Source organism: Nansenia antarctica (assembly GCF_963989245.1).
Source record: "Nansenia antarctica genome assembly, chromosome: 6".
Lineage (NCBI taxonomy): Eukaryota > Metazoa > Chordata > Actinopteri > Argentiniformes > Microstomatidae > Nansenia > Nansenia antarctica.
Window position 1 is genome coordinate 45,683,509 of NC_137676.1, and position 25,274 is coordinate 45,708,782.

General features: G+C 41.7%; 2 protein-coding genes across 3 annotated transcripts in view; both read right to left on the reverse strand.

Annotated features, from left to right (window-relative positions):
• Positions 1–644: 644 nt before the first annotated feature.
• On the reverse strand, positions 645–7,546 carry pgd (phosphogluconate dehydrogenase). Its single transcript, XM_080534956.1, has 12 exons — positions 7,412–7,546; positions 6,778–6,853; positions 6,488–6,667; positions 6,148–6,213; positions 5,864–6,052; positions 5,613–5,747; positions 4,937–5,126; positions 3,500–3,630; positions 3,055–3,188; positions 2,545–2,644; positions 1,420–1,542; positions 645–1,126 (listed from the first exon to the last, which is right to left on the reverse strand). The coding sequence occupies exons 1-12, from the start codon at positions 7,417–7,419 to the stop codon at positions 1,007–1,009; spliced, it is 1,452 nt and encodes a 483-aa protein (XP_080391082.1). The 5' UTR covers positions 7,420–7,546; the 3' UTR covers positions 645–1,006.
• A 5,068-nt stretch (positions 7,547–12,614) lies between these two features.
• The window catches only part of kif1b (kinesin family member 1B), a gene marked incomplete at both ends in the record, with an annotated part of 64,632 nt that continues 51,972 nt past the window's right edge, over positions 12,615–25,274 (reverse strand). For both annotated transcript variants that reach the window (XM_080533313.1, XM_080533312.1), the window contains 21 exons: positions 12,615–12,687; positions 13,055–13,173; positions 13,507–13,699; positions 14,013–14,165; positions 14,690–14,811; positions 14,938–15,009; positions 15,153–15,419; positions 15,690–15,835; positions 16,522–16,583; positions 16,788–16,921; positions 17,022–17,136; positions 19,457–19,562; positions 19,898–19,982; positions 21,401–21,467; positions 21,572–21,680; positions 23,045–23,100; positions 23,193–23,311; positions 23,411–23,501; positions 23,798–23,951; positions 24,376–24,505; positions 24,863–24,948. In XM_080533313.1, coding sequence (XP_080389439.1) covers positions 12,645–12,687; positions 13,055–13,173; positions 13,507–13,699; positions 14,013–14,165; positions 14,690–14,811; positions 14,938–15,009; positions 15,153–15,419; positions 15,690–15,835; positions 16,522–16,583; positions 16,788–16,921; positions 17,022–17,136; positions 19,457–19,562; positions 19,898–19,982; positions 21,401–21,467; positions 21,572–21,680; positions 23,045–23,100; positions 23,193–23,311; positions 23,411–23,501; positions 23,798–23,951; positions 24,376–24,505; positions 24,863–24,948 — 2,429 coding nt within the window. The remainder of the gene's footprint in view (positions 12,688–13,054; positions 13,174–13,506; positions 13,700–14,012; positions 14,166–14,689; positions 14,812–14,937; positions 15,010–15,152; positions 15,420–15,689; positions 15,836–16,521; positions 16,584–16,787; positions 16,922–17,021; positions 17,137–19,456; positions 19,563–19,897; positions 19,983–21,400; positions 21,468–21,571; positions 21,681–23,044; positions 23,101–23,192; positions 23,312–23,410; positions 23,502–23,797; positions 23,952–24,375; positions 24,506–24,862; positions 24,949–25,274) is intronic.

The window sequence follows — 25,274 nt, forward strand, 5'->3', positions numbered from 1 at the left end:
CTTGTTGAAATGGAGCAGTGCATTGCTCTAAAGAAAACTGGATCTCAGCTTTCACATTGACAGTTTTTTGCCAAATATTTTTGCAGAAGATTACATGCAAGTAAATATCACTGTATTCACACAAAGATGCTTGGACATGTCTGTCTTCTGTCGAGGAAACAGGTTGGCTATTGTTCTCAACTACACACCAAATAATGTGAGCACTTCTGAGCAAAGAACTGAGATCTATTAGTGCCATCTACTGGAGATTGCTTGAAATGAAACAAAGCCTGCAATTAATTCCGAAAGATCACCTTTCACAACTAGTTTGGTTTGCATTGTCAATATTTTAAATTTGTGTGCGCACCTCACTAAGGCGCATGCCATGTAATCTCTACATCCCAATAAAACAGAAATGCCCCAAAAACATTTATATTTTAATCAACATTTTGCATGGATAATCATTGGTTAGTTGGAAGAGATTCAAAAATTGAGTAATAGTGTAACCTATTTTAACATATGATTCCTGACTGTATTATAGGCCAAGGGCTTGGAGGTCAGTTGCTACCCAATTTAACCACTGACTGTTACATATATCACATCCACAGTAAATCCTGTTTACAGAGAGAGGCTGGACAGTAAGGACCAAACGAACTAAACTTAAACAGGATTTAAGTCTTTATTTAGCCTAATACAGTACAGTGCAAAAGTGAAACATAATCCAGTTAACTTTGAATCCTGGGGCAAACATGATTGGAGAAACTGGCCAATCGCTTTGTTGTGTCTGTGGCAAAAGGCCCTACACCACCTCACAGGTAGAGCTCACACAATCTATGATTAGCGTTCCCATTTCATCAAACACAACTGCAATAATATTTCAGAAACATTTTGATACAATACAGTAGTATGTTTGATTTAAGGGGGGATCTTTAAATATTTTGCCTAGGCTTTAAAAGGAGGAATGTAACAAATCTTCTTTCGCTTGTAGCCCCTCTCTGGCCTTCTGTCTGTGCCATTGGGTTGATCCTTAAGCATTGTAAGAAGAGGAGGAGATGTCTCCGCCGCGGCCTGTCCAGTTGGTGTGGACGTATTTACCAGGGTTTGACAGAAGTTCATATGTGTGTGCGCCAAAGTAGTCCCTCTGGGCCTAAAGAGACAAAGTTAAGCATGCAGAAATTATTTAATTAATGATCCAAGCATCATTCTCAGTAGAGTGGTGCAAGGACATGTTTGGGGGTTTCAAGGATGAAGCATCACTGTCCTCTTAACGCCCACTCACACACGCTAACCTCAACTAACACCCCCCCCCCCCATATTTTAATCCCTCCCATATGTTCAATAGGGTCAGGGTTTGTGCCCTCTACAGGGTGTGTGAGTATATATGCATGTATACAGTATACATATGTATATATAATGTATTACAGTGTGTAAATGCATTACCTGGAGGAGGTTAGCCGGGAGCATGGAGGATCTATAACCATCATAGAAGGCAAGAGCAGTGGTGAAACAGGGCATGGGGATCCCTTGCTGGACTCCAGTACTGATTGTCCGACGCCAAGAGTCCTGCAGGAACAACACATATAAAAGGCATGTGTGAACAATAGTACACTGGGTATATGAACAGCACAGAAGTGCACCACAGAAAACAAAGAATGTAGGAGATACAAAGAGTTTTACCGTGACCATACAACTTTGATACCAAAGAAAGCCATATGGATATGCAGACACCAGGTAAGTGTATAAACAGCTATATTAGTGTTAAATACATAACACTATAAAAACTACATTAATGTTGAACATGTGTTTGAATATACACTGCTCAAAGAAATTAAGGGAACACTTCAAGAATATGCCTCCCCAGACCAACAGTGACACCAAACCGGTCATGCTGGATGAGGTTGCAGGCAGCATAACGTTTACCATGGCATCTCCAGACTCTTTCACATGAGTCACATATCCTCAGTGTGAACCTGCTCATCTGTGAAGAGAACGGGGCCCCAATGCCGAACCTGTCAATTCTGGTGTTCTCTGGCAAATGCCAATCGAGCTGCACGGTGCTGGGCTGTGAGCACAAGTCCCACTAGAGGATGTCGGGCTCTCATAGAGTCCCGTTTCTGACAGTTTTGTGACAAGGGCACAAGCAAAATGCAAAACTAGATAAAAATCTGTCAGGAAGGATGAGAGAGAAATGGTCTGTGGCCTGAAAAACCATTACCTTTTTGGGGGTTGTCTTGCTATTGCCTCTCCTGTTATCGCTTTCATTTGCACCAAAGGAGGTGAAATTGACAATCGCTTACATTTCCTAACTGGACAGATCGATATCCCAGAAGTTTAATTCATTTGATGTTATACTGTGATGATTAAGTGTTCCCTTAATTTCTTTTGAGCAGTGCATTTTGAGCACATGAACATTCACATCATATTCTTCCTTTGTGGCTGAGACATTGTTTAGTAATCTAGGTGCTGCTAGATTTATTTCTAAACAGGAAACAGCTGTGAGTGTGTGTTGCCAACATGGGTTGGGCCATGCAGGGTTGGGCTTGCACCATTTCCTCCTTCCTTTACCTGGCAGTCCTGCACAGCTTTACTGAAGAAGCTGTCCAGCAGCAAATTCTGCAGCTCAGAGTCCCGGTCAAAGGCCTCCTTGATCTCTCCCAGGAAAACACTGGAGATAAAGGAAGGGAGCAACTAGTATCAGGGTCAGCTTTATTATCTTCAAAACAGAAGCCAGCATTTTCAGAGAATAATTTCAGTACATTGACTGAAAGATTTCTAAACTTTTCAGCCTGAGCTTTACAAAAACCCTGGTTTCAGATTTTCAACACATTTTACTTTACAGTGTAGTTTGACACTGGTCTGAGAGAAGTCACAATGGAGTGATGCATTTGCTCAAGGTTTATGCAACATATTTCCCAACATTTCCTCATTCTTGTCTCACTTAAATATCTTCTCTTCCTTGTCACTTTCTCAACCATGCTTTACAACATTTGGTGGCTGACAGAATAGAACAAATATTGCACTGGGGAGGAACTTAGGTCCAAGGCTATAGACAACAGCTCTCATGCAAGGGCCTACCTTCGGATAATGCAGCCCCCTCTCCACATCAGGGCGATGGCGCCATAGTTGAGGGTCCAGCCAAACTCGTTGGCAGCCTGTCTGAGCAGCATGAAGCCCTGGGCGTACGAGATAATCTTGGAGGCATAGAGGGCCTTCACAGGACACAGAACGAGGAACACATTTGTATAATGTATACTGATCACGCTGATACTAATGAGTGATTAGTAATGATGTTCTAATATCATGTTTCTTCAGCACTCTAATGCTGTTAAAGTTTACTCAAATTACATGACTCTTGATATAACCTTTTCTTTCCTTGCCATACCTCTAGTAAGGATATAGCGATTGCATATAGATCACATTTACAAGCATGATACTTAGAGTCCAAATACTCCAAGTGTCAGTGTCGGCTAGTTACCATCATGCCACAGAAAACTAACCCCGTCCCAGAAATCCAGCCTACCTTTCTGATGTCCTCCAGGAACGCAGCCTTGTCCCCGCTAAACTTGGACCCCTGGGGCCCTGTGAGGGTCTTGCTAGCTTCCACCCTCTCATCCTTCAGTGAAGAGAGGCATCTGGCAAAGACAGCCTCTCCTGTGAGTGGGGAGAAAGAAGGAGAAGGAGATGGGGAATGTCAGCTTGTTACAGAGCAACACATCATATTCTAAGCCACCAAGAAAACAGCTGTGCTTTCTGAGAGCTACGTCTGACGCTCACCTATGTTTGAATTTGATACTGGTAGAAACAAAGATATCATTTGTGAAAGATCACAGATAAATAACTGTCTTTAACAGACATTCAGTTTGTATTATCAATCAGGATCACATTTATTTTCTAATGCTACGGAATTTGTGATAACGAGCAACCCGATCCCGAGCCAAGCCAATGTTGACCTAATGCTGCAACAAGACAATGATGACTAAGCATTTGTAACCACTATTGTAAAAGCAGGGCTTGCCACATTTAGACAAAATAAATCAACTTCTCACATTGTGGGAAATAGATATGGGGTAAGCATGACTTGCTAAATATTGCCACAGCTTGCCTATATGAAGCAATGAAGGGATTAAATGAGGGAGGTAGGAAAAAATAAAAGTGCATCAATGAGTTGCCTAAGCGACCATTTGGCTTGGAATGCTGCCCTATTGAGAGTTGAAATCCACCCTCACACTGTACAAGCCTGCCTGTCTTGTTCGCTTTCCAATGGTCACCCACATAGACAGCAGCTTTGCTTTCACAATGAGTTCTTTTGTATTCCCTCTGTCACACAACATCCCCTAGCACCGTTGATACAAGAGTAGATAACATTTTCTTTTGCTAGGTAAGCAGCAAAATGTGTTGTCTATAGCCCTCACTGTTCTGTTTTTTTGTGTTAATAGCTGTGAGTAAGGCCTAGGTATGTTATGACTTCACTTTCAAAACTACGACAACATCCCTTGCTTAGATGTGTGTGTGTGGGGGGGGGGGGGGGGTTAGAGGTGTGTCCATTACTGAGTCTTTAGCTTGCAACAGCTTTATCCTGGAATAACCACCACCATCTGACGCTGCCGCTAGCTTAGGGCCATGTTAAAGAAACATGACTGTCACTGTAGGACTGGCCAAAACAGACTAGAGAATATAAAATCCCCCTTATCTTACTTGAGTTGACTAGAAAAGCCTTCAATCTTCTTATGGAGGCAAACACATTTATCACATTCACCAAAGGGAGCTCACTACTGATGTGGTCAGCTAACGTGGCTAAACATTAGCTTCTTGCAGCAAAATATGACTTCACAGTAAGAGTATTCAATGATATGGGAACAGTTTATTGACTAGGCTGGACTGTTAACTGGAAATGAACTGTCTAAAAGAGATGACAAACTACTTCCTTGACAGGGTGCACACAGACATTGTCTCCTACCTATCAGGGTGACTGGTGTGCCGTACTCCAGAGCTGAAATGGCCGTCCACTTCCCTGTGCCCTTCTGGCCGGCACTGTCGCGGATTTTGGGCAACAGATGAGTGCCGTCGGCATCTTTGTACTTGAGAATATTGGCAGTGATTTCAATGAGGAAGGAGTCCAGCTCTGTCTTGTTCCAGGCATCCAAAGTCTGAGGGGAACCCAATAGCATTAGTGGTAGTCACTACTAAAACAGTTAGAGAAGTTAACAGTTGTTACAGTTCACACAATGTAACCATAAGCACATATCCTCTTCTAGTTATAATAATAATAAATTAGACTTATAGCACTTTTCTAGACACTCAAAGACACTTTACAAACTGAAAAGATCGAGTAGTAAAATAAAAAGAAACAAAATAGATAAGTATAGGGGTCTAATTCATTTTTAGATTACTAAATGTAAATGTCTTTGTAGGACTAGTCTGTATACTGCAATTACACCTAGATTTCAGGCAGATTTTACTATTAATAATAATATTATTATAACTATTATTTTACTAGATTTTATAGTCTTAATACATACACTGGAGTTTTTACATAAATACCTGCTAAACAAATATCTGTTATACTGTACCAATAGAGTCAGAAGGTTATGAAAACTATGTACAATAACTGTGGTTTGTTTGGTATGACTGACCTCAGCCATTTCGTCATGGTCCATACCAAGGACATCCTTCATCAGGTGGTAGGCCTCACAGATCAGCTGCATGTCCCCATACTCAATGCCGTTGTGGACCATCTTCACAAAATGACCTGCACCCTCGTCACCAACCTGTCAAATAGCGCATTCAAATGTCAAAGTCAGCCCCAGTAAATTGGGAGATTCTGTAAGGTATCTACTTGCATGACATTTCAATCAATACTTTAAAACCAAACAATTCAACTCACCCAGTCACAGCATGGTTCTCCTGTTCCAACCTTTGCAGCAATACTTTGGAAAATTTCCTTTATGTGTGGCCAAGCTTCTTTGTGTCCCCCAGGCATCAGTGAGGGTCCATAGCGTGCCCCTTCTTCCCCTCCACTGACTCCACTACCCACAAACAGGAGGTTCTTCTCCTTCAGCATTCTACAACGCCGCTACACACACACACACATACATACATGAAAACATAATCTTGATATGACTAATGAGATCACCGTGTGTTTGTAAATGGTGCATATGATCAACTTACTGTTGTGTCTCTGTATTCGGAATTGCCACCATCGATGATAATATCGCCGGCTTCAAGAAGAGGAACCTGTGAATAGACATTGGGCAGTTATATAAGGGGATACGGTGCTACAGAGAGTTTGAGTAGAAAATAACTTAGACAGCAAACATTGGGTTACAAGTTGGTATCAAACTAATTTCAGTAGCATATAGATGAGGTCAATAATAAATTCCTTTAGTGTAAATAATGTATTTCCTCATTCAGAATGCCACCTATCCACTTCCTGATTCAAGGTGGACTGAGAGGGAATTTACAAGACAGCATGACTCATCAGTTCTCTACTCTTGCTCCTGCCACTGACCATCTTGTCAATGAAGTCGTCCACAGCTTGGCCTGCTTTGACCAGCAGCACAATCCTCCTGGGTTTCTTCAGCTTGCACACCATGTCCTCCAGGGACTCTGCTCCGATCACCTTGGTCCCCTTCGCCTCTTTCTGCAGAAACTCATGCACCTTGGACACTGTTCGGTTGAATGCACAGACCTGTAAAAAATAAAATGATGAATAAAAGCACAGTGTTTCATGATGCATGCAGTACATACAATAAGGAGATACACTTACTGTATACATGTGCTGGTGTATTGTAGACTTACCACATAGCCATGGTCGTCCATATTCAGAATTATGTTCTGGCCCATTACAGCCAGACCAATCAATGCAATGTCTGCTCTGTGGAAGCAAAACAAAGACTATTGGTAATGAGTCCTGCTAGGGCATGTGGTGTGGGACTGGACAGGAACAGCTAACTTAGTTGGTCCTTAAAGGGCAGCGGGATTTAAAAGGCATGTCGAAAATACGTACATTTCAGGCATTAGCTTCAAAGTGCATTGTGGATCTTATACATAACAGAAAGTTACAGAAAACGGATAGCTAGGTTTTAACATGAGTGCAACAAAAAAAAAAGGATCACGTTCATTGTGATTTGACGGAATCGGCTCATCACGTCATGATTGTGTGCCTCTGTCTGTCTGTCTGTCTGTCTGGCTAGCAGGTGATGTATGTCAGTGCTCCGCGTGTTAAATGTCAAACATGTCTCTAATAACTGAACTGTGTGGTAGCTTAACCAGCAAGCCCACAGAAACATACAAGATACTACAGCTACTAGTTTAGTTACACAGTTAAACAAACAGAGAACAAAATAATTAGAGGACCATCATTGTTTTACAGAAGAATAATAACATACATTCAGTCCACAGAATCTAATTCAACAAAAAGGACACCACTTACTCAGCCATGTTTCTTGTTAGGAGAAGAATCCGTCTTCAAATGACACTTGGCACACTATTATACCACTAGAGTTGAGATTTCTACTTCCTCGTTCCCTACTTCCAGAGGAGAAACCTGACGTGACGTCCAACCAGGCCACAGGGCTGCTTATATAAGGCGACGGCTGACGTCAAATCAGCTCAAGCCATATTCTTCCGGAGCTCTCATTGGTGCAGAGAAACTGAGCAGAGATATCAGACATTTCATTGGTTTAGAATCCCCGTCACTCTTTCTACGCTATTACACACCCACAAAGTAGAAATACAGGTTCACTATAGGTTGCCAAACCTTCCACAGATCATACCTTTCAATTTACCCTCAAAATGAACGAATGAATTAAATATATTAATTATATTAAACATAGTACAGTGATAGTAGTCTTGCCATACATATTCTGCCCAAACACCATCAATTCTTTTTAACACACGATTAAACAATATTAGTGTCCAATAAATGAATTGGTTCTTGTATCAATTCTGCATTCCTTTTCCTCACCTTTCCCCTTTTTCAAGAAGTTCTTGAAATGTCACAGTGAAAATGATAATGCACGATACTGCATTCCTTACGATGAATAATAATAGGCCTACTTGAACCAGTGGGAATGTATGCTAGCCGATTCAATTAACAAGATAATAGGGGGAGGGTGCTCAACAGAGGGATGATGAAACTTGATAAACTCATTTGCCACTATCACCGGAAGAAAAAGACGCAGGTGCAGGTACCCTAAGTACCCTAACCGTAAGTATCTCAGAAAAAAAAAAAAAATAACGTAAATGTATGATAACTAAGAACTTCACAAAGCCATCATGTTGTGTTAGATTATTCTGCGAATGCACGGGTTGTTTTATTGTTACCTCCTCATTCACTAAACAGTTCAATGGTACAAGGTTATTATACACATAATTAGGATATCTGCATGACACGTCTAGACTATGCATTGGATGGACAACATTTACATATATAACATTTACATATTATTTCAAACCCCATGCAAGATTTACAAAATAAGTAGGAGAATGAATCTGACAAATATCTGACAAATAATATACAATGCTAATGTCTAAATCAGAATGATGATCTCCCCAAACACTAGCTATGTTCATTTCTTTAACACACAATTAATTCATATTTTTCAGTGTCAAATTAAAGTTCTTGTATCAATTCTACACTCCTTTTGTTACCTTTTCTCATTTTTCAAGAGCTTGAAATGTCACTGAAAATGATATTGCACGCTTCACACTTATGATGTAGTCATAGACTAGAGTCTAGTCACTAGACTAATGAAACCGCAAACCACATAATCGTCTTTGAGGATTACAAACAGTACATTGGTCCACCATAAGGTCATTTATGTTCACTTGAAAACATTATTCCCCCAAAACATGTAACAGAAATATTATATGCACTAGTGAATAACAATAGGCCTACTTGACTGAAACCAATGTACATGAGTGCTCAGAGTGTTTTAGCCAAGTTTAAAAGATAATAGGGGGAGGGTGCTCAACAGAGGGATGATGAAAGTTGATAAACTCATTTGGCACCATCACTGGAAGAAGAAGAAAAGCAGGTGCAACCTCCACAGGGGATAAGGTTGGAACAGTCCACCTATGTTTATAAAACTGTAAGTATCTCTGAAAAATGTTCTTCTGAACAGGCCATTCATGTGTTTAGAAATGAATCTGGTCAACTGACATAGAAGTTAAGAATAAAAGACAGACACAGGTTTAAATTATTCTGCTAATGCACGGGTTGTACTTTTATTGTTACCTCATTCACTAAACAGTTCAATGGTGCAAGGTTACCATACACAGAATTAGGATATCTGCATGACACGTCTAGACTATACAGCGAATGGATTATAATTATTACAAATACAGGAAACATATTTACATTTTAATTCAAGCCCCATACAACACATATATTTACAAAATAAGTATGGAAATGAAGCCAATCTGACAAATAATGTACAGTGTTAATGTCTTGGTTTGTCATTTTTGTGAACAAAAACAGAAGAAATGTTAGTTAAAACAGATATGAGTCTTCAGAGGGGGAGATGCAAAATATCAGGTTTGTTTGAAAGGCAGCATGGGAAAGCGTAGAGGTGAAGACATGTGCAGAAACAATGATATACTGTCATTTTGGATGCCTTAGCAATAACTTCTTACTCCCTGATATTAGAATAACAAACAAAAAACAAACTCAAAAAGAGCAACCATAACATTCTAATTATAATGTAGACTTGATGTCATGTTAGGACTAAATATGTTTTTCAACTACTTTAAAATAAAAGGAAGCACTCAGTAACCCATCTCAGTGGGGCGCAATGGGTTACATTTTAGTTCTCTTTTCCTTTTCAATGATGGCAAAATACACAGCAACATCCTGATAGTACATTCATCTTTCGTTTCAAGCCGTCTCACCTTACAAATGCTGCATACCATTATCTGGTTCATTTTTAGTTAAACAACAGAAATTTAGCAGACTTTATTTGATCAGTTAGTTATACCTTTTTTATTATGTGCAAAGAGCTGCAAACTAATATATACATTGCAAAAACACTGAATACACATGAAAATAATGCATAAACATCTACCTCTAGAGATTAGTAGCGGAGTGAAAATCTTTGCTCTGACAGGTATTATCAATATGTTCATATTAGCTCATACATGTCATTCAATACAGTCATGTTAATGCGAGGTAAACTCACTTTAATCAGTGCATAGAGGCTGCTCTCTAGTTTTGCTGAGGAAAGGATGTCCTCTAGATACCAATAGCTGATTGTTTTTAGTTTGGATATTTCGATATAGAGAACCATTTCTGCAGATAAAATAACAATCCAACAGCAAGGAAAAATATGTTGTCTGCCCAACAGGCTGGTTGACCTGAGGACAGTCCCTTTAAGCCATTTTCATTTGTTCTCTGAATGCTGCCAAGGAAACTCCAAACTGAAGACAATGTCTTAGCCAATAACTGTCATTCGAATACAGTGAGAGGGAAATAACGAATACTCCCCCAAAACCCGAATTTCCAGAATGGTCACTGTCTCTACATCTAAACTGAACTGAATCTTTGCAATTTGTAATGGACATTGGATACTACTAGTTGGTTGACCAGAGCCATCTCATGCCCATCTACACCACCCATTCTTTGCATACAATGCAACCAAATGTAAAGACAGTGCCATGCTGTGCTATTTCATAATTGAGTGGGGCCCAAATCTTGCAGTCACAGTTAGTAATGAAGAGCAAATATTTTCATAAATAATAAAAGAAAAAAAAAGAAGAAAAAAAAAGAAGCTAAGCGCATATTCCATCCCTTTGAACCCAGTGGTGTAGTAAACCTTAGCAGACTCAAATACCCAACACCCCATGCACACTGGAACCCCATCACTTATCAATACAGGTGTTAGGGAGTCTCATATTTACAACTAACAGTGCTAAGATTCAATACATCTTAGACTGAATTTGTCTGGTATGGTCTGCTCTCTAGTCTTGCTATAGTTATCTGTAAATGTGCAAAACAATGTTAAACATAAACATAGCTGAATAAAACAGAAAATTGCATTTCATATCAAAATCCACTATGGAATGAGCGCATAGTATAAAATAATCAACAGTGTTAATACAAAAATAACTTATGAGTTGAGTTAGCTGAGTTAAGAGGTTTAGATTCAAGAATGCAAAAAATAAAACAAAAGATATGGGATTCTGTTGTGCATTAGTCCACCCTGTTGACTATAGTATTCCACATACAGAACAATAGTATCTGATGGTTTTCATGAGTGAATGGACCAGATACAGGCTATATTATACAGTCTATGTCCGCAAGGCAATGCACTGTAACCTTCACCAAATAACTACCAGGCTATCCCACCTGGCTTTGTTCCCTTGGTTCCTTCCGTTTTCACCTTGTTTTGTCTTCAGTAACACAAGAATGTGATGATAAAACACCTAGTAAATGCTTAGGTCCATGCCTGGCTGTGTAAGCCATGAACCTGAATATACGGTGTAAGAAAAGCTCTAAAAGCTGACAGACAGAAGAGGAATGTCTTTTAATGAGAGGCGACTATAACACACTGATCCTGGAACATATGTACAGATGACATTCTCCTCACAGTACTGTCACTCCGCTGTCCCTGCTTCTTCCTCTATGTCTGCGACTTGATATCTTCCTGCCCTGATTGAGAGATACAGGAGAGCTGAAGTGGCAAAGGGGCAGAGAGATAATGTGTTCATGGGAATTGCCAAATTCAATATTTTCATTACTGTATCATCAACCATTTTTAATTATGTATTTTGTTTGACCTACAGAAGTATGTTCTTTTTTGGTTTTGCTAACAAGGATTTCTCAGGTTCATAACCAAATAACCTGAAAAGTAATTGCTAAAATTTGGTCTGGATTAGTTTATATACAGAGGTCTAAGAGTAAAAACAATCATATTCCTCCAGTGCTGCAGTAATGTCGGATTAAAAATGGGGACCTTGATGGACATTTGATATTTTCCTGTTCAGTATTTCACACAAAGATTGAGAGGGTTGGGATAGGAGGACTAGATTCTACTTTAGGCAGGGCAGTAGCCCAATGCATTGTCTCATAGACTGAAAACCTGCGAAATCACTAGCAGCAATAGTTCTTGAACCAGCCTTGCTTTCTGAGGGAGAGCGTAAACTTTATTTTCTCATGGAGTTTCTCATGTTTTTTGTTAAAAGTAAGCAAACCTGGTCTTCTCCTGAGGACTGCTGCAGTTGTCATGCGGGCACATAAAAAAAAAAAAGCTCCTGTCAGATAGATAACACTGATAAAGACAATCTTTACAGACAATTAGTAAACTGAAAAGAGAGTGTCCAGAACCTGTTTCTGAAGAATCGTGCACACACAAGTAGACTATTACGACATGCTACTAGTTAGAGGGGGCGGGGATGACAACAAAGCGAAACAAAAGACGTAACGTCCAAACAAAAACACGAAAGGCTGGGAAAGAGAATAAAGGGGAGATAGCTAGGGTTCTGAGAAGGGGAGAGGGGAGGCAGGTTTTCAGGAACTGAAACTTTTAGTTGCTGGAGTGGAGACTTAAGCCACAAGTCTACGTACAAGAGAAAACCGTCAAGAATCACAATGGTTAATAAGTGTTAGCACTTGGTAAAGGCTAGTCAGAAGAATAGGAGCGATGTTTCCTACACACAGACAACCTCTATTAGTTCTTCAGCAGACCAGAGCGCCTTCTTGCCAACTTTGACCTGTGGGTTGAAACAAAGGTACCATGATAAGCAAAGATAATAGATGTATATACAATAAAATAGCTGAACTGGGAGACTGGGAAACATTGAGGTCTGTTGAAATGGCCAGTGAATATATTACAATTGCAGGCCAATATGAGCAATAACAATAGGAGCACTTATAGTGCTAGGCAATGGTTGCATTTCAATCTCTCCATACAGTATATATTTTATAGGCTGCATTCGTAAATTCGTTTTGATAGCGCCGGAGCGCACACTGGGTTCAACGTCATAAAGGGACCAAGTAATTTGATTGGACAAGAGGCATTCAATGAATGCTGATCAGAATTTACGAACGCAGCCATAATAAGAGGAATGTATCCAGTACCTTATTGTTCCTGCTAGCAGCGGGTTGAAGGCGTATAGCCAGTCGTTCATGTCTTTGTCATTGTTGGCCTGTAGCAGTATCCCTCTGTGCTTTGTGCACACAGCAAATGTGTTGGGGGTCTATAAAGAATTCCACATAGAATAGTTAGAATTCCATTATCAGCAAATCTAGTCATTTTACCTGGAAATGTAGTGGCATTGTTATTCTACTGGATAGGCCCAACAGATTTCATGGAGAGCAGTTGAAGGAAGTATACAATATTGTGTCCACTTATCTAACCTGTATCTATGCAGGTTAGTTTAATTGAGGTCAAATCTACTTTTCAAGAGATATATTATCTTAACTTATAAAATACTAATTAATTACTACCCAATATTAATTAGAACCTATGCATCTCACTACATGCTACAGAGCGAGGTGGTGTCTGTATCTGTGTGTATTAGTTGGCCCACCTTGAGCATGGCCTGCTGGTCCTCACTGTACTCCACCTGGGCGGTGGACAGGTTGAGCACACCCCTCTCCACAGGGTCCTTGTCATTGTTGTAAATAAAGACATAGGGACGGCGCACCACCACAAAGTGCTTCACCCACGAGTTGGAGCGCGGCTCCATGAAGCTGAGAAAGCCCTTCTTGGACACCACAGACCTGGAATTGGGAGACAGACAACAAGGAGGGAGGGCGTGGTCAGTTTAGAGGGTTTCCTCTATTATGGTATGATGACTACTCTTAGTATGCCAGCCCATTTACAAGTCTCAATACATTGGTTCTTATCAAGGAGGGTATAAAGGCTTGCAGCAAATGAACCACAATGTCAACTAAACATCTGTCATCTTCATTACTCTCGTGGTTAGACAGCATATTACACTTTTTCCATCTTGGAGATCTGTGACACAAACCAAACACAACAGAGAAAGACTATGAGGAGGGGAAAGAGATATATGGAAGCACTCATGCTCACCCTGGTCTCATTTCCTCAATGTCGGGCACCAGGTTAAGAAACTCGTTCTTGCCGGCTCGTGCCAGGTAGGACGACTCCAGAGTGGGCACCATGGGGAAGTTCTCATAGTCTGAGCAAGAGGGGCTGCAGGCACGAGAGTTAGCCTCTGGAGTCCTGATAAACAAAGATCATTGTTACAGTATGTAAGGGCCTAGTCACTGCATACATGTGACAGCAGCTGGTGAAAAACGGGAACAACCAATCAAAATGTTCGGACTCTTCTTCTTAAAAATGTTAATACATTTCAGCATTGTTGAAAATCAATAACACGCTTGCTAGTCAAGCCAGAACATTGCGATGCAATGGATTCGGTGAGTAATCCCCACTACACTAACAAGGTAATGCAATGTTTTGGCTTGACTAGCGAGTGTGTCATTGATTTTCAACAACGCTGACATTTCTTTAAATCTTTCAGAATAAAAGTCAGGACATTAAATTGGTTGCCGACTTGTTCCTGTTTTCACCAGCTGCTATCACATATTTGTATACAGATGTGCCATTAGGTAGGTTCTGGCACTCAAGTATAATTTGTTCAAAACACATCAAATGATTAATAGTGAGTGTAATGTCTCATGGGAGTGACCTGTTCTAGAATGTAAAAGTGAGTCTCTCATGAGAGGTTAGGACAAGAGTCTTACTTCTGGTCCATGGAGCTACAGCGGGAGTCAGCCAGAGAGGGGCAGGTGGAGGAAGGGGTGAGGGTGGCGCTGCTGAAGCTGGTCACTGACGGGTCACGACCCATCGGCGAGATGTCTGAGAGCTAGAGGTTGCGGCAGAAAAAAAAGAAGTTGAATTCACATCAACTACACTGACTTTGTTCACCACAAAAGAGCATCACATTTTCCAACTGCAGAGACAGTTCCCCCCCCCCCCCCCCCCCCCTCACCTTGCAGTCGCTGATACTGTTGCACAGCTGGTTGTATTCACTGTTGAAAGTGTGGGTCAGGAGGCGGAGGCACTACAACAGGACAACAGAAAGCGACCGTCAGTACATTCTGCATGGTAGTCAAACAGTCATGTCAGGTTCCATGATGACTAATGTTACAGTCAATGTGAGGTGAGTTACTGTATGAAGTCACTCCCCCCCCCCCCCCACCTCACCTTGGTGGCCAGCTCCTTCTCGCGGTCCACCAGGCTCTCAATGTCGGCAGAGTCGTAGCCGCTGCTCTCGCTGGGCGTGATAGCGCTCTCAAAGGTGGTGCTGGAGATCTGGGAGGAGATGGAGGTGGAGGTGCTGAGGGTGCCGCTGCTCATGCTGGGGGACAGAGACTCACTCAGTGACTTGCTGGTCGGGGCTGGTCCCGTCCCAGCTGGGGGTGTCTCAACCAGCTTCTCCCTCAGCAGCAGCAAGTGACGTGTCTTCTCCACCTGGGAGAGTGAGGGGTTGATGGAGAGAGAGAGAGAGAGAGAGAGAGAGAGAGAGAGAGAGAGATCCAAGTTATTTTTTCATTAAAGAGAGGGGATCTATAGTTTCATCCTGGAGGAAAGAAAAATCTATTAAGATCAAATAAATTGAGATACTTTTTTTCCTCTCCCATGTCCAATTCTGCTAAGGCTGTTTAGTCGACTGAAAATGTGATCATATAGATACAGTATATAGCCTCTCTGTAACTACCTTATGACCGCCATACGACCTACCTCATGCAGCTGCTCCATCTTCTCCAGCTCCCATTGATGCTCCAGGATGAGACTGTCCCCTCGGGGCCTCCAGCCAGCCAGGTTCTCTTCCCCCCTCACGTAGGCCACAGATGTGTCAAGAATCTTCCTCCTCCTCCGCTGCATACCTGCATGCACACACACACACACACAGTATTGTTAGAGATGAAGGTGTAAGATTTAGACTGTTGGGAAACAGGTAAATCAGCCCAACCATTAGGAACTTGTTTTCACCACACCCAGGCCTCTTTCACACCGGCAGTTCCGAACGCCGGTTCGCGTTCGCGTGCCGAAACCTCCGAGCGTTGGCGCTGTCTGGCGAACGAGCCCGCGTTCATACCAGTGTATCGTTCGCCAGAAATCGCCAACGTTCGGAGGTTTCGGCACGCGAACGCGAACCGGCGTTCGGAACTGCCGGTGTGTAAGCCCTACCAGTGATGGTGAATAATCAAGTTAAGGGTAATAAGAAATATCAAACCAATTAACATACTGTACATTTAAATGTGACATGGAGATGTTCATTATTTGTATACTGCTTCAGACTCAGTGATCATCAAAGAGGTAAAACACTACAAGAGCTGAGGGACAGTTCTTGGTTCAGAACACAGAGCTGGGCCTAGAGCATGGACTTGCTCTGCTGCCTGACATATAAGGAAAGGATTCTTTAAACTCAGAAGTTGTTGCTGTCCTTTATTTTCTAATGCAGGGGAAAGGTTACATTTGGTTACAAAGGGTGCTTTTGAACTGAACTAGACACTTATTATTTTCACCCCATACCAACATTGTAATTATGTCGAAGATAGACAGGACTCACCTGGGCTTCCTGTGTCAGACATCTTGCACAAGCTCAGCTCATAGATGCCCGTCACTCGGTTGCTGTAATGGATAGATGGAACACAAGGTTTTATTGGACAGCACTGTCAGTCAAGGTCATTTCAAAGTTGGTCCTAAGGAGGAGAACACAAAATGGCTGACAGCTTCTTATCTGCCAGCTGTTTAGGGAACCATAAAGGTCGACCCAAAATGGCCACCTGCAGCCAATTATATTTTGGGAGGATGGGCACAAAAAGGCTGCCTTACCAGTCTGGGGTCTTGGAGTAACCACTCCCAAACAGGTTCCTCAGGGAGCGGGGAGGGGAGATCTTGGCGTCTCGGGAGTAGAAAACCATGCAGATGTCTTTGGTAATAATGGCAGGTTGGATGCAGTGGTCAAGCTGTGGAGTTTGAAAACATGTTAACTATGTTATCACTGGAGGTCCTGAGAACAATACATAAATGTTTCTACAGTGATACAAAATGGCAGACTGGGCTGACCTCCAGGTATGCAGATAGGGTCATGAAGATCTTTTCTCCATAGGGAGTCACTCGGTTGAGAAGGAGGGAGTTGTGTAGGGAACTGTCCCACACTGCCTCAAACCGGTAGAACGTCCTAGAAGAATAGAAGGGAGCGGTCTTTAATTGTTATCTCCCTATTAGTAGATTCTCCTCAATCCTGGCCCGGCGCTACAATGGGGCAGTTTTGTGCCCCAATTTATGAAATGCCTTTTGTGAAGTAATTTTATCCGCTCCACAAAGGACTAACTCTCAAGAGCCCCTCGCTGCTCTTTCCGCCTCCGGAAAAAAACAGCTAATAGGCTAGGTGCACGATCTCACTACTTCCTGAAAGGCAACTGGTATGAACATATCCTGTCTCACTCTATTGGTTTAATTGATTAATCAGCTGTGCGGTAAACCGTTGGAACACACAGTGCACAGCTGATTAATCAATTAAACCAATAGAGTGAGACAGGATATGTTCATACCAGTTGCCTTTCAGGAAGTAGTGAGATCGTGCACCTAGCCTATTTGATTGGCTTAGGCTGAACTTGGAAAAACACGCATCTAAAGTTGCCAGTCAGTCTGAGGAATACTGCTGTAGCAGCGCAAAACTCATTGAAATGCATTCTCTCTCTGCAAAGCGGCACAGTAGCACTCTGCTTGCACACTTGCCCTCCGCTTGCAAGACAGCTGTGTAGAGCTGTAAACACATATTTATTATTAGACATTTCAGGTGCCCCCTTAGTGATTCACGTTCCCCTGGTGCCAGGCCTGCCTCAGTCTTTCAGCTGTGTGGGGAATTCTAGATATCTGTTTGATGCAACTGCTCTAGACATCTGTTTGATGCAACTGCTGTTGCTACCCAACAGTTCAAATCATGTAGTATTGTAGGCTGAGGGTAGGGGACAAGTCACTGACTACAATAATACATAAAGCAACTATAGTATATTACACAAACTATTGCTATACAGAAGTGGGATTCTAAATAAAGACAATCAGAACCTCATGTAACAATAGAGACAGGTGACAATAGACAATACCGAATTCTGAACATCATGCTTCAATTAGTCAGTCTACTGTCTGTATTGAGGGGAGGCCCTCCATCACACACACGCACGCACGCACGCACGCACACTGCCCAGTGAGAGGGGAGGACGGCCTCCTTTAATGAGTAATTAGTAAACTACCTCTCCTATCCACCAGGGGGCACAGTTACCCACAGCTTGCCTGACCCTGCCCTTGGTGACTCACTCACTAGTACACACATTTGTGTGGATATGGAGATGAGTAAAGCATGCTAAAGACACAGGCTTTGACTTTGACTTTGGTTGAATAATACTGATTAGTCTAAGTATGATGTTTTATATCTAGCTTTGATAGCTGAAACCTGTCTATTTCTATGGTCCACATTGTGGTGGATGAGAAGTGTGCAATCAAAGTATGGAATATAAACAATCTATGGCACTTTGAATAGCTTTGCAGCATTTAACAATGGGTTAAATACTATTGGATATCAAAAGGCACAAAGACAGAAAATAACTAATACAAATGGTTTCATGAGGAGTTACTATTACAGTCCAAGTCTATAAAAGCTCTAAGAGAGCCATAAAGCCCTTTCAGAGAAGGGTTTATGTTCCCTGGTTGCTGGTACCTAGCAATATCCGTATCAATACAAAGCCTGAGCAAAATCAAGAGTCCAGCCGCAGCAGGAGAAAAGAGAACACAAAACAGAGAGATAAAAGCAGAAACAGTCAGGCAACAGGAAGAATGGAGCAAATCAAAGAAGCAAAGCTAAAAGAAAATTAAGTGATTGACATGTATTAGTGACATGCAGTAACACACACACACGCACGCACGCACACGCATGCACACGCACGCACGCACGCACGCACGCACGCACGCACGCACGCACGCACGCACGCACGCACGCACGCACGCACGCACACACACACACACACACACACACACACACACACACACACACACACACACACACACACACACACACACACACACACACACACACACACACACACACACACACACACACACACACACACACACACACACAAATGGGAAATTGCTAGCAGGGAAGGCAAACTTGAAGTTGTTATTCCCTTCAAGTTCTATTACTTAGGCACATTTCTTCTCATCTTACTAACCTCTTATACATCTTGTTATATTTGTCATGTATTGTGTTTTAGAAAATATGAAACAAAATAAAATTACATTGCATCTTCACACTTTACTGTAGAGCCTCTCGATAAAGGTTGATGATAATATCTCGCCCACCCTATGCTGTAGTCTGGACTGTACAATCAACAGCATTTTCAACATAGATATGATATATTCATGTGCTAATATTCTTAAATGAAATATTTATGTGAATCTATTCCTTTAACACTTTCTACTGTCAGCTGAGGGTGGCATACCTGTTTGCATTGTGGGATGACTTGATGTTTTTGGCGGAGATGATGTTGAGTGACAGGACAGCGTCTGCGGCAGAGTCGTCCACCTCTGCCTTGTTCCTGATCCGACCTGGTGGAAGACAGTATCTCATCCTCAGTCATGAAAGGACTTATTGAATTTCCAGTAGCACTATACTGTAGTTTAAGAGAGGTCAAAGTCGAATGGCATTTCTATGTAGTAGTGGAACTCAAGAGAGGACAAAAAAGAAACCCTTCATAGACATTATCTTTAACTTACTGTACTGTGTACACAAATAAACACTTAGTAGCCAGATACAATATGGTGTTTACGCTGATGCTTTTATCATACATAGTATTTCCCAGCACCACTAATGCTTCTTTTGGAAGACCTGCATATAGCCTTTATTAAAGCAGCAAGCCTGAGGGGGGGAGAAGAGCACTCACCCACAACCAGCTCACGCACGTCCTTCCAGTGAAGCTCACTGCCCTTCTCATGGATGAGAGTCACTGTGATCCTGCGCTGGATCCCCTGGAACACACAAACACACAGCCTCAGTTCTACAGCAGAGTAGCAACAAAACTGAACCCTAGGAAAATATCAATAACCATAACCATGTCAAAAATAATACAACTTCTATGATTGACTATCAAGAGCAACTCTCTTGATCATTGTTTTACCTGTTTGACTGCTTTATTACATGTATTATCCTTCTTTGTTTGTATCTCCCTTGGTGTTTTTAATATTTTTAATGACGTACATTTCTAGCCTGCAAACTGCGACACTTCAAATGAATGTGCAATAACACTATGTGCAATATGACAACCCTAGTCGTCTATCTGTACAGTATAGTATAGTGGATAGTGTACATAGCCTTTATTTATGTAAACCAGCTCCTTCCCTTCTTGTTTTTTTTTCTTGTTTTTTTTTCTTTCCTAGCACCAGGGGAGCCACCCCTCCTAAATTTCGTTGTTTGGTACCTGTACTGTAGCAATGACAATAAAGACCATTCATTCATCTCCCTATTTACTTTTATTCTTTTTTCATGTAAAGCTAACTATTGCATTTGTGTATGAAATGTGCTATATAAATATATATATATCACAATGATATACTGTACATCTGTATAATACATCTGCTGTAAACTTGAGAGACAAAATGGCATAATTGTATAATTCTACAATGATTTGAGACGAGATTTGAGAAAAGCATGTACCGTATTTTCCGGACTATAAGTTGCGCTTTTTTTCATAGTTTGGCTGGTCCTGCGACTTATAGTCAGGTGCGAGTTATATATCAATATATATATATATATATATATATATATATATATATATATAATTTCATACTGACTGACATGAACCAAGGAGTAAACATTACCGTCTACAGCCGACAGAGGGCGCTCTGGGCCACTCCGGGCTTGTGACAACTATATGCTGCTGCTATACCACTGAAGAAATTATCTAAAACATTAGCTTGTTGAAGCTAAGCAAACGGTAGCTTGGTGAACTTGCTTACTGGTAACTTGCTTGTTGGACTCGCTGGCTTGTTATGTTCATTTAGCCTATTCAGCCTCCCAGGTATGTTCTTTATGCTATTGTGTAGCTGAATAACTGTTAATGTGTTATGTTAACATACCGGACTTCTATTCAGCCTGTTGTTCTGTGTGCTATTGTGTAGTTGAATAAACTTGCCTTTCCAGATTAAATGTCTGTTCTTGGTCTTGGATTTTGTGAAATATATTTCTAAATAAATGCGACTTATAGTCCAGTGCGACTTATATATGTTTTTTCCTCTTAATGTCGCATTTCTTGACTGATGCGCCTTATACTTATAGTCCGGAAAATACGGTACAATAGATAGAGGCTTCATTCCTACTGTATTGTGGTTCACTTCCACTGTTAAATGGATATTGACAGAACACTACAGCTGTAGGTGCAGTATGCTACCTGATGCAGTAGGTAGGTTCCATGGCAGGGCAGTCCTCCACTATGATCCACCACTGCTGGGATGTACCTAATGGAAAGAGACAGGAACAACAACCATCACAAATTAGTCTCAAGTTTAGCTGTGTGTGTGTGTGTGTGTGTGTGTGTGTGTGTGTGTGTGTATACACTCACTCTCCCGTGGGCTCCAGCTCACTGATCTCAAACCACACCAGCAGGTCGTACTTGCTGCAACACTGACCTAGGTTGGACTTGCTGATAGTGTTCAGTTTGGTGGCTGGAACTGAGAAACAAACAAACACACACACACACACACACACACACACACACACACACACACACACAAACCACTTCAACTAAAATACAAGTTCTCAGGGAATGCAGGTGTCTTGGAAATAGGGAGGCAGTGTGGGAATAATATTTTCTGAGAAAGAATATATATTTATATATTTTTGGGGTTGTTTTTTATGGAAAAAGGGTGAAAAATGGGATGGACCATGGATGTATGCACTACTAGACACTATTGTTGATTATCTTGGAGCTCAGGCAATCCATTTAAAATGTTATTACAATTGCATCAAGCAGTGAACACTGTTTCAATCTTCATCTTTACTCTACCAAGGAACAGCACGATAACAACATCTTGTCTAAAGACCATCACAACACACACTGATCTATAGAAGCTCTACACACTAGAGGGGCTAGGAGCCTACATCACAGATTGCACACCAACTGCGACATCAGGATTACCTGCCTTTACCTGGATTACTTAATATATATTTTTTCACAATATCAAAGATGGTTGTAGGGAATATGCATTGTAGACGAAAGGCTTGATGGAACTAGAACCTAAACAGCTTCATGATCTATCTGTCTATCTGATCATATCACTCTGTGATACTAGGAGGCTGGGGGAAGTGTGATGGGTGTGAAGTGATGTACACTGTAGTTTCATTCACTGGACCGCACTAAACTATCAACAAAAACTTAGGTTGTACCTCACAACTGAGTCACACTGGACCAAGCTAGCTACAGCAAGAAGTCACGGCAACAGCACAAGGCTACAGAACAGTACATAGATACAGTATGGCCCAGCTGCTCTCTCTCTCTTCTAGTGCCCACTGTACCAACCATCGTGCCTGGGCACAGTCAGCACAGGGCTGGTGGGCTCAGGGAGGAGGGAGAAGTGCGAGAGCTGGTCGGCCCCGTCCTCCATGCTGGCCACGGCTGTAGAGGCCAGGGCGTTGGCATGCTCAGACAGGGTGTCCAGCACCTGCCCATGCACGTACCCCGTCATTAGGTAGCGAACCAACTCTATCTTACGGGCATGGTCTGAGAGAGGGGGGTTCAAGGTTGTACACGACCAAGGGAGGGAGTGGATGAGAGGATGAGAGGATGAGTCGGAGAGAAATGGAAATGGATTGGGAGATGGATGGAGCGGGTCGGGATTAATGAGGAGAAAAATTAAAGAAAGAATAAGGGGAAAATATGAAGCATGCAGTTTTGACCTGATGTAACATGTGTAAACAAATGTACTGATGATTTAAAAAGAATTGAGAAAGATGGATAAAGAAGAGGTGGCCCACATTGCTGAAATGCTGTACTGTGCACACATTTCCATTCACACTGTTGAAATGGTGTCCATACCTGGTTTGGACAGAGGCATTGGTATGGGGTAGTACTTCCTTGATGGCTGAGGAGGACTATAAAACAGACAAACAAAACATAACTGCCAATGCATCATTACATAAGGTAATTTACTTTGATGTGTAAGGCACATGACCTCTCAACCAACCTTATCAGCTCCTGGCCATGCAGGTGCAGAGGGTGCTGCTGGTAGTGGCCAAACACCTCAAACACAATAGGCTTGGTCTTGATGTACTCGATGAATGACTCAGTCACCTCCACGGCAATCTACACAAGGGAAATAAGAAACAGCTTTGGGTTATCTGTTTTTACCTCTCTGTGAATGTGTGTGTGTGTGTGGGGGGGGGGGTGCATGTGTTCACTCACATTCTGTACGTGGTAGAAGCCCAGAGGAGCACCTTTGCCAGTGTTCTTCAGGGGCTCTGTAGAGAAGGCTTCATCATGACGATGGAGGAAACTGAGGAGAACAGAGATGATGCTTGATGAGCTTCAGGTTCTGAACCAAACACTGAGTGATTTGATAGCAAGTATCTGCATTCTAAAGCTCACTGAATACTGTAACTAAAGAACAAGAAGTGGAAAAACACTGTCGCCATTGATGCTACTGCAGATTTGTGTAAAAAAAACAAAACATCAGCAAAATAATTTGCTCCTTTGACAACTATGGTATAATAAGCTCTGATCCTAGTTCAGTGTGGCAGTGGTACATGATACCTGATAGGTTGATCTGTGAACAGCTGAGAGGAGACTCACTTGAACTGACAGAAGATGTCGGCGTACTCTGGCAGGATGCCGCTGGCTTGAAGCACTGTCACACGGAAGGTAAAGATGCTGCCCACCTCCAGTTGACCGGCCAGATCTTCGTTCAGACTCAGCTTGGTGTTGGCAATGTTCCCCAGTTTCAGATCTGAGAGCAAACATGGGATGTATACAAGTATACCAGGATATCGTCATTACAAAACAACATTCTTCTATGGGAGAAATGTGAATGGCTGTAAATGATGTCCTCTAACGTTTCAATTTGATTTCATGCACTGGATAATGACTTGTCAAGCATATCAGGTTTTCCTACTACATAGTTTCTTTATACATTTCAAATTCAAATTAAACTAAACATGAGTGCACCAGCCAATGCATAATTCATTACTTAGATTGAGACCATCTCCAACTATTCCTCACAGAGTATATCAAACAGCTAAGACATTTCAATACATGCTCCGCCCTCGAATAGGAACATCTGCCACCATTCTCCCCCCCAGCCTATTCACATAAGTCAGTGAGGTTTAATATTTACAACAGCAGAGGTGAGGGGGAGCGAGCTGCTTCCATACCCATGTCATTGATTCTGTTGAGCTCCTCGGAGGGGGTGATGATCTCTGAACTCTGACCCTGACCCTCTACAATGCGTAGCTCCTCCAGGGACATGCCAGAATGGGTCATGACCGTGGTGGAAAAGTCATTCTTGGGGAAGAATGAGAGTAAGGGAATGGTTAGTATAAAGTTGGATGTGACCATGAAAATGAAATGACCACAGAATAACATTGAACTATTTCACCTAAGAGAGTTGTTGTATTTGATACACACGGGTAAGTAAATGTCTCTTTACTCAGGATATGATTTATTTCAATGGAGAGACAAAATTGACATTTTGAAGAAAGATCACTTACGTATTGTGGGGCTATAATACTACTACATTATTGACTTGACAAAATGCATTGACCTTGTTTTTTTGCAGTATGGGAGTGCACCAAAAAATATCAAAAACAAGGCACGTCTTCTAAAGTTTGAAAAGGTGAGCTTGTCTGACTTCTGCCTTACCTTATTGAAGTATTCATCATCAAATGAAATCTTGGCAGTTCCAGACTGTCGCACTCCTGATCCATAGTCTGGTGCCTCCTCATCAGCTGCAGAAAAACACATCATTTTCACGTCAGGCCCAGTTATCAGTGTATTGTTGACATGAGCAGACATCTCTTCAAAGGGCATAATGGAGAAAATGGAGGGAATTCACAGTTGCTAGAAAAGTTGCTTTGAAGGCCTTTGAACATTCCCCAAAACATTCATACACACTGTAGAATCGGTTTTGTTTAGCTTCTAGTGAGTACAGTCTGGACATGGTGTGGCATACTGTGTTAACCTAACTGCGACACAGAGCAGGTATTCTGTCAAGTGGGTATTTAGTCTACCTGAATACAGAGTTAATTACCAGAAATGGACAAATACTGACAGA

What these genes read in the sequence shown, in the direction of transcription:
- pgd (XM_080534956.1), bottom strand. An exon ending in ACGACTTCATTGACAAGATG is followed by an intron (nt 6,214 to 6,487) that starts GTCAGTGGCAGG and finishes GTCTATTCACAG; the next exon opens with GTTCCTCTTCTTGAAGCCGG. An exon ending in TCCCGGCTAACCTCCTCCAG is followed by an intron (nt 1,127 to 1,419) that starts GTAATGCATTTA and finishes TTGTCTCTTTAG; the next exon opens with GCCCAGAGGGACTACTTTGG.